At 29.5% G+C, this 10,270-nt stretch overlaps 1 protein-coding gene across 1 annotated transcript in view; it reads left to right on the top strand.

Annotated features, from left to right (window-relative positions):
- The window catches only part of LOC111619441 (probable glutamate receptor), a 13,026-nt gene extending 3,684 nt beyond the window's left edge, over positions 1–9,342 (top strand). Inside the window, exons 2-7 of the mRNA XM_023361145.1 lie at positions 3,463–3,553; positions 5,236–5,394; positions 5,460–5,607; positions 5,676–5,905; positions 8,797–9,053; positions 9,123–9,342. Of these exons, the coding sequence (XP_023216913.1) occupies positions 3,463–3,553; positions 5,236–5,394; positions 5,460–5,607; positions 5,676–5,905; positions 8,797–9,053; positions 9,123–9,342 (1,105 nt within the window). The remainder of the gene's footprint in view (positions 1–3,462; positions 3,554–5,235; positions 5,395–5,459; positions 5,608–5,675; positions 5,906–8,796; positions 9,054–9,122) is intronic.
- Positions 9,343–10,270: the final 928 nt, after the last annotated feature.

The following is a 10,270-nucleotide window of genomic DNA, read 5'->3' as shown; positions in this document are numbered from 1 at the left end:
AATCTCCTATTCTCACTCAGATTCTTTAACAATATACAGTCAACACACCTTAATACTGAGAACGCACATTTATTGAGCTAAACAAACGTTTTCAACCCATTTTATGGGCCATCATCAGGTTAAAGACGTTCGAATCTAAGCAATTATCGAACATAATTGTTTAGATTCGAACGTCTTTAACCTAATGATGGCCCATGAAATGGGTTGAAAACGTTTGTTTAGCTCAATAAATGTGCGTTCTCAGTATTAAGGTGTGTTGACTGTATATTGTTAATTAAAGAATCTGAGTGAGAATAGGAGCTTTATTATTTTTTATCCATACTTTTAAAAATATGTAGCCCTACTGTATAAAGGAAAATTGGTAAATATATAACTATTATAATATTTTTATTTTACTCAAATATTAAACTCAATAAATCATTATAGATAATATAATTATATTAATAATATATATATATATTTTTTTAAATCAAGATGGCAGATTTCAAGTTACAGTTAATATCGTTCGTATTAACAATACTGTATAACATATCAACAAAAAATATTTACCTACCTTATATACTTGAAAAACTATTTATTTATTAATCATAAAAATAAAGACAAAGAACTTATGTCTAGTCAAACATTATTGTGTGAGGATAATCTTCACTGAACGAACTCCAAACAAATGAATGGTTCTGCCTGTTATCGGCTACAAACACTTTTAAAGAGTCGTCTATTTACTCCATAATCTGTGGGTTCTATCAATTTTCGTTTCCAGAATTTCTGGGAAAAAAATTTTCCTTAGAAAAAGCAATATAATTTTACCACCCTCTGCTGGAAATCGCGTACAGTACATAAAAAAAGGAGGTTACAATCAGCCTTAAACACAATCATAAAAGTTTATTATTACTTAAATAATTATTATTTATCTTCTTTTACAGTAAAAAACGTAAAATGATTTTCAAAACAATAGAAATCTCACTGGTTATAATTCTATTTCCATGTATTCTAGGTGAGTATATTTTATTATTATTATTTAATATAATACTGTATATATTTTATATATTTAAAACAATTTCGAAACTTTTTAAAATTAAAATTATTGTGCAATATATATATATATTGCACAATAAACAAAATTAACATTTTGTTTATTGTGCAATATGTTTACCTACCTTATATACTTGAAAAACTATTTATTTATTAATCATAAAAATAAAGACAAAGAACTTATGTCTAGTCAAACATTATTGTATCAACATTTTGTTTATTGTGCAATTTGTTTACCTACCTTATATACTTGAAAAACTATTTATTTATTAATCATAAAAATATTTTTATGATTAATAAATATATTTATTTATTAATATATTTATTAATAAATATATTTATTAATTTATTATATTTAATTAAAGGTTTCAATTAGTTTTTAACTTTTGTTTTTAACCAATAAACAAAATTAACATTTTGTTTATTGTGCAATATATATATATATATACAGTAAAACCTTTCTATTGCGACCACCCACGGTTCCTTCAAAAAGTGGTCTTTTAGGCAGGTGGTTGTCCAATACAGGTGGTGCTGTAATACCGTATTTCCGTAGTATTTTGCGCACTTTTTAGCCATTTGTACTAAGCAAAACTCGAGTTGAGCAAAAATAACCGAATTTTTTCAACGATAGGGCTATATTGGTATTGTATTTTATTCTTATCGGATAACCCGATTTACAGGAGTCGTCATGATATTATAAGACAGATTTAACACCAATATTTTAAAGATTAATACAATACTCGCATTTTCTCGATTATAATGCACACTTTCTTTTTTCCGACTTAATTAATTCGACTCGGTTCTTTTCGTTCGCTCCTCAGTTACGTGTATTACGTCATCAATATACAAGCGCGTCCTATCTCTCCATCACTTTGCTTTTGGTTTTCGTTAGTTTAATCTTATTTTAACTTTAAAAATACTGTATTTTTTAATATTTAATATTTTCTTAATTAATTAAGTACAATAAGAAAAATTATTAATTAATAATAAAACGATTTTATTATTTTTTCTCATTATACGATTTCATTACAATCGCGGAATCGAAAAAGGAAGTAAAACTGATTTTTGCATTAATGCGTTTATTGTTTTTTGAATATTTTGCCTGCGAAAATTACTTGGATATTATTTTTCTAAAAATATCGTGGAAATAAGGTAGGTTGATACAGAAACTATTTATCGCACGTGTACTGTATATGAGCTTCAAAATAAATAAATAAAAATAGATTTTATCAAACGATGAGATCAGCCGATTAATTGTATCGTGTACAATATTTTACACCCCCAAGGAAAATACTGTAGGTCTAGGGTAAAATAAATTTTGTTTTCCCACAGTTAAATTTCGCCGCTAATTGCTGTTGTGATAACTTTAATACGATCTTCTAACGATAGCACTTTGAATTTCGGACATTTTCCAACAAACTGAAATGAATTTCCTTTGTTGCTAGACTAATTTATTAACACCTGCACCTAATTTCGATAGTGGGAGAAGTGCCCGGGATGGGTTCGAACGAGAGTTTAGACTAATTCATTATGTTAAGAGGTGGAAACGTTGTTGAGATGGGTTCTTACAATAGTTTAGACCAGATACATTCGCGAAAGTGGTCGCTTATTACAGGTGTTGTATGTTGTTTCGGACAAAAAATCGATGCCCGCGGTCGCGTTACACAGGTGGTCGTTTAATACGAGTAACTTATACGAAGACTCTATGGATAAACTATTCCGTGCCAGAAATTTTTGCCCGTTTTGGCAGGTGCCCGTCGAATGCAGGTGATCGCCTAAGCAGTTTTCACTGTATATGATGTATTTTCGAAGCTCCAATATTTTTTTAAAATTTATTATTCAATTTTCAATTAAGAAAAATCCTGTCGAACGTTCAATGCAGGCCACAACAATGGCCATTGAATGGCCAAATGCCATGTCTAAATGATGGGCATTTTTTCAGGAGCGTTGAATAAAAATGCATGTAAATAACGTTCAAACAACGGCCATGTTTTATGTTCTCATCAGTAGCCGTTGTTCAGAGGTTTGACTGTATTTATATTTATTAAGAATATTGTAAAATTTATTATTTCTACATTGTATTTATGTTTAATTTGAGAAAGTTATAACATTTTAGGATACAAAAACGAAGAAATTATATGGAAAATTGCCGGAATAAACGTAATAATATTTTAAAATATTGTGATAATTACAAATGACACAATGTCTAATATTTAAAATTTAAATGGTTTAAATTAAACTATTTCTGTTTAGAATACTAAACTTATGACATTGGATGAATCTAGAAAATATATACTTGGAGGCTGCCAGTTTGAAACTTTTAAAACTTTTCAACAGAAATTAAAATTTAGGTAATAAAAAAACTTGTTAAAAAATTTCTCTTTACTTGAATTAAGCATCGAATATTAATTTTTAAATCATATATTTTAGATATGAATTAGTTACTCCTATAACTCAATGGTTTGGATCCAAGGATAAAAATGGCTCTTGGAAAGGAATGATTGGACAAATAGCAACAAAAGTAAGATATAATCGTTTATTTAGTAATTTTATTGATTTACTAATATGAACTTCGGTATTTTACATACTTCTACTGTTGCTGAAAGAATCAATGAAAATTTTCGATTATTTGATGAGTGAACTTTTGCTTAATCTTTTATAGGGAAAAAAACATTACATTGAGGACTTTTTTCTAGAAGAGTTTATTCACTAAATTCATATTTTAGTGTTTAAACACTTGGATAACAATATGCATCAAAAAGGTTTTCCTCTTATTTGAATATAAAAATAAAGGATTGATGAATAAACTCTCTAGCAAGACACGTTATTTGAAGTTCGAAATTTAATACTTTAAAATATTTTAAATATAAGCTTAGCTTACAACAGACTTATCATATTATAATTTTTGTGAAAACTTAATTGTTAAATAAACATTGGCTAGTATATGATGAGTCTGTTGTATGTTAGGTTTATGAGCCAAAGTCCAAAGCAATATTTTGAAAAAATATTATTATTATTAAAAAAAATCTAAAGTAGGCCATCGATTTAACAAATTAATTTGAGAAAGGAGTGCCCACTGTTGTAAAAAAGTCCGTTAAAAACATTCATAACGAACTTATAAAGATACAGGATATATTAATATTGCTTCGCCCACTTGTTCCCAATATAGACTATTCTTGACGAAAATTTCCCTAATATGTATACATCTCTCTAATTCCAAGTGAGGATTCCATAACGTAAACCAAGTTCAGATCCGTTTCGAAATGCATCTACACACTCAAATTAATTGGAAGAAACAATTTTTTTTTTTATTCAGATCACACAAAAATCATTTACATTTTTTCCATCAAATTTGAATGTAGAAGAAGTATTCTTTTTTTGGAATCGGTCGAACGTCACAAAGTTTTTGAACGTCCCACAGAAAAACAGTCTATCTTAATCATTTTATATAGAGAGAGTAGATAATCTAAATTCTTCTTTTAAGACAGAAATTTTTGTTCATTAAATCGAGGACCTATAATACTTCACTTAAGAAAGGGATTACATTTTAATCTTTATCACTGAACAGCATCTCATTACTCATTACATTGACGTCTAAAATGTAGCCAAAGAAAAAAAGAAAATATGCTTAAATATAGGTTAACTGTTAACATTTAATAAGGCATCCGAATATTCCGAATATCTTGAATATCTAGGGCATCGATCCTTTACACAAGGCCACCCTTATTGTGGTCCTGGCCGAATCCATGATAGGTATGGTTTGAAATGTTTTCTTGTGCCAATGGGGAAGAAAGAGTTAAAAAAAATAATATTAATAATAAATATAATAAAGATACAGTGTTATCACATTGAAATGTTTAATGTCTATCGACTCGCTTTAACTATTTAGTAAACGATATTAAATTCGATTACTTGTTTCATAACAGTATTTAAATATTTTTATTGATTCATTTTGTAATTAATTACATTAAATTAAAATAAATAAATAATGTTTTATATTTTATAATCATTGTAAAACATGTACAGGTACTGTACATTATATTAAATATTTAAAAAACTAGTTTATAAAGTAAATGAAACAAAAGAAAAAACTTGAAGTAAGCTTATTGCATAACTTTTAATTTTATTTTAATTATCATAAATTGAATGAACTTTTATGAAAATCATAACGTTTGTGAGTTGTACATTTTTCATAAATTTTAGGAAGCAGATTTTTCATTTGTACCCGTTTACATAACATACGATCGATTCGCTATTGTTCATTATTCCTCACCTTTAATGTTTTCCCAAGGAGTATTCGTATTGAGATCACCAGAACGAAAACCTAATTTGTCTGCTATATATAAACCTTTTTCCAAAGAGGTAAGCAATTTCTCATTGTATTAAATCTGTTTCAAATTTCATAATAAAATGCTTTATAATTTCAGTTATGGATTATTATAATTGTTGTTGCAATACTATATGCCCTAACTGTATTCCCTATCATAAATAAAGACTTATCACTGCATGGAAACGATAAACTATGGTCTAAAAGAAAAATGTTTTGGTTTATTTTCAAAACTTTCACCAACCAAGGTAAGAATTAATTGTATTGCTAATACCTAATGCAAATTAAACAATTTTGGTTTCATAATTTATTTTAGGAGACGATTTGACATTATTTCGTAGTTTTCCCTCTAGATTTGTAATAGGAATTTGGTTGTTAACTACTGTTACATTAGTTTGGAGTTATACTGGTGTTCTTATGTCATTCTTGACTTGTCCTTTTGTAAATCCAGTTCCTAGAACTTTTTTTGAATTGTCAACTGCTATCGAAAATGGAGAATATGAAGTTGGAATTGAAAAATATGGCGCTATAACAAAGTTATTATTTGTAAGTAAACGTTTTATAAATCGATTAGCTGTATACAAAATTTGTTTTAGTATCTGATCTTTAATTATCAATATTGCAATCTTTGAAATTATAAAGTTGTATGTAGGCGTATAATTCAATATAACTGTATGAAGTTATAACATATACTGTAGAACTAAGAAACAATAGCATACACTAAGACTTTCGATATAATGGACTAAATGGACTAATAGGAAGAAACGATAGTTGATAAGGCCGATCAGGGCCCCTCCCTTAACTTCTTTCAAGTCACTCTATACATTCTGACGTAATAATTTCGTTTTATTATATTTCTTATTTTCTCCTTGAAATCTTCTCCTATTTGCACTGGAAATTATATAAATTAACTTTTAAATTTTATTATACAGGTTACGTCTCGGGCTCACATACAAATTCCCTGAGAAGGGAAAACTGGTCTGTTGTCAGTTATGAAACGAACCTTAAACGACATAGATTAAAACATACAAACAGCCAAACACTACACTTTCAAGTAGGGACATAAACAACACTTGAAGACATGTCACATAGCAAATATTCACGAAAAAGAACTGACGGATTACAGAAACTCATTTTATTTGTTTTTGGAGAATAGATACAGCCATAAGATTTTCCCTAATTAGTGAGAAAATTCGAAAAGATTTTACATCTTCAAGAAATCTCGATATGTAATAACATGCATTACATTCACAATGAAGACAATATTCGATTTCTCTCCAGGTGTTACGTAACATGCCTTGAGTGACAGTTCCAATTACGTTTATTATGTGATCTTCAAACCACCTCGGCCATCCGGCCGTCTATTTCTCATTTAACATTCTATTCAACATTGTGTATATATTTTGTAATACAGGAAATCTTCGTTACTTCGAACTCAGATAGTTCGAAATTCCATTAGTTCGTAACTGTATTTTTTGTCCTGGTCGGAAATATAGAGATTTACATGTTAGGGAATTCGGTTAGTTCGAAATACGACTACAGTCGACCCCCTATAACCCTGTGGATTATTCCGTTTTATATGAATTCCATGTTGTACGAGTCACTTAGATTTTACAAATACGTGAGCCGTTTACAGTCCGGCACACGTATTTGTAAAATCCAAGTGACTCGTACAACATGGAATTCATATAAAATGGAATAATCAACAGTGTTATAGGGGGTCAACTGTACTTAAAAATTCAAAGTGAAAATTCTGTCCGAATTGTCCTAATTCTTTTTGTCTATATTTTGTTTTTTGTGAAATAAATAAAACAGTATTGTTGTTCCTTAAAATAGCAGCAGGTTACAACAATAGTTATTTAAATTAATAATTTTTATTTACATAAGAAAGACATTATGTGCTTGTCTTTCGCAAGCACATAAGTCTTAATTTGCACTTAAAAGTGGAATGACAATTGTTTTTAGAAACCTGCCCAATGTCCCGATATTTCTAAGTTAAAATAATTTGAACTAACTATGGACAATTATAGATACATTTTTTATTTAAAGAAAATTTAACTTTAAATCAAATAACCCGGCGTTATGCATATATAATTTTGATTATGAATATATAATGTATATTTTACTATATTTTGATATGTAGGATACTCTTATTGTCCTTTGGACTTCTTTCGAAAATAATTTATTTAATAATTTTCAGAAATTTTCGCGGTATACCTACGATCCTGTCGCGGAAAATTACTGGTTTAGATAGAAGTGCATCCATTCTATAAAAGAACAATAGACCAAGAATAACTCTAATCTAGTCAATATGTTTTTGCTTTTACAGTAACACATTTTCGGGTGTTATGAAGAGAAAAAAAAAGTAGTGTTACATGGACTACCTTTTTTTTTCTCTTATCTCATAAAATATGACTGGTTTTCAGGATTGCAACATTGGGCTACAAATAGCAGACTGAGATATTTTTACTGCTTTTTGGGCCACTTTAAAAATAATTGCTATGTTTTGAGGAATTCTGCTTTACTTTTTATAAAACCTATCTGGCAATCTGTGAGATTGTCACCCGACATATACTGTTTACCTGCAGTTTATTTATAGTATTATTATTATTTATTATTTATTAATGAATTTCTATTTTGTAAAACTGTTTCCCTGACAACGAAATGTCTAAAAATCATTCGTCCAAAAAATTTATTTATTAAATTAAAAGTAATATCAGAATTGTGTTTCAATAGCTTCGATAGAACTATTTTTCTTAGTTAAGAATAACAAAAAAAATTATTCAGATAAAAATAATTGTATGGCAGAGTTTGCCATATTAAGAAAAATTCAGTAACGAGTTACTTAACTTTTCCGGCAGTATTTAAATATGCGTGTCTGGAGCCATCTGTTATGATATTTTATTTAAAAAAACTTTTTATATTTTTGATTATTATAAAATAGTAAAAAGCTTAATTTTGGGTAAAAGGATGAGTTTTATAAAAAGTCTTAAATGCTATTAACGAGAAACTCGTCATTAAGTCCGACCGTACTAGAGATATGATACACGACACCCCTTTATATTCCACCTCTTCGCCCTTTATCCACCAAAATTTAATAGCATCTATCATCTAATTCACAAATCTCCCTGCAAAATTTTAGAAATTTTCGACGAAAAGTACAAGATTTATTAAGCTTCAGAGGAGGAATAACCATGCCATCCACACAGGCACAATAACATTCATACATATAGGAAAAAACCCCGAATTTCTTTTTGCATTTCTTAACTTTTCAATGTCCCGAGTCCACAAATCTAAAAATCTTGGGAATCATTTTTTAAATCTGATCGCCACACTTTCCCTCTGTATATATAAAATGATATTACAAAATATTTTGAGTAAATTTTCCTTAAAATCGAGAGAAAACAATATTTAATTAGGAAATTTTTACCTTCTAGGAATCGAAATCAAGACATATGAAAATAATAGCTGAAAATGTCATTTCTCGCAATAACTTTTACACATACGACACAGCAATGAAACGAATGATGAAAGATTATCATTTTGCTTTTATTGGTGGAAACATAATTTTAAGATCTCATATGGATAGTTTAGGAGCTTCGCATTTTCGAATGTCTGAAGATATTATAGCTACTTACACAATGTCATATGCAATGAAGCTTGGATTTCCGTATAAAAATAAAGTTAACAAAATGTAAGAACTATTAATAAATGTTAATTATATTATATATTTGTAAACTAATTTTCAGTTTTTATTAATTAGAATTGCTCGTCTATTTGAGTCGGGAATTAGTAATCGTCAGATTAATTTTAAACTTCCGGAAAATAATGAAGAATCAGCTATTCACCCATTAGTCGTGGAAATTCTCTTAAGTCCTTTCTTACTGTTAGTTTCGGGCTATATTCTTTCTACTGTAATATTCGCCATCGAAATGATGCTTCGCAAAATCAATAAAAATAAGACTGGCAGCTTGAATATATAAACGTATTGTACATTAAATAATAATAAGTTTTCCAAGCTTTAATTAACTTAAAACTCTTTCATGGGAAATTATTTTGAACGCTTATATAGTAATTTCTAAATTATAGAAGTAGCTGTATTTATTATTATATATATTGTACATTACAAAACTATTTTGTGTAATAAAATTATGGAATAAATTTTATGTATGGTAAATGAGGATTAGATGGTGAACACGTGTAATTACTGTATAATATAAAAAGTAGCGTCATGTATGCCTTTTGACCGATTGCCATACGTTCCTTGTGTTACGTACACTCACTGGCCAATGAATTAGAAACAGCAGTTTAATATTTTATTGGACCACCTTTAGCTCGAATTACATCATTTACTCGATTTGGCATGGATTCTACAAGGTGCTGAAGTGCTTCTAAGTCCAATGCACACCAGGCATTCACTAGACTTTCCTTTAGTTCGCACAGATTTGACGGAAGCGAACTTTGCTGGTGGATCTGTCGTTCTAACATGTCCCATAAAATCTCGATAGGGTTAAGATCTGGGCTGTGTGGTGGCCGGGGTGGTTGGCGAAAATCGTCTTCGTGCTCGCCGAACCACTGCTAAACAATTCTTGCGCGATGGACAGTAGTATTGTCATCAAAGAAAGAGCCGTCACATGCAGGAAAAAAATGAAACATCGCAGAACGAACTTGATCGATAAAAATGTTCAGGTACTCGTTGGAAGTCACCTGACCTTCTAGGAATATCAGCGGACCAGTTCCGTCCCAACAGAACATGCCCCATACCATAACACCCTCACCAGAACCTTGACGAGTTAATGAGACAAGCAGAGACCACTGCTTCATGGGGCTCCCTCCAAACCCTCTGCCTATAGTCGGTACAGAATAAGGTGTATCGTGATTCGTCTGACCATATTACTTTCTTTCATTCGT

Source organism: Centruroides sculpturatus, unplaced genomic scaffold, assembly GCF_000671375.1.
Source record: "Centruroides sculpturatus isolate CEXI.00-Female unplaced genomic scaffold, Cexi_2.0 scaffold107, whole genome shotgun sequence".
In the NCBI taxonomy this organism is placed as follows: Eukaryota; Metazoa; Arthropoda; class Arachnida; order Scorpiones; family Buthidae; genus Centruroides; species Centruroides sculpturatus.
The sequence above is the reverse complement of the archived record's forward strand: the minus strand, read 5'-3'. Positions and strand labels throughout refer to the sequence as shown.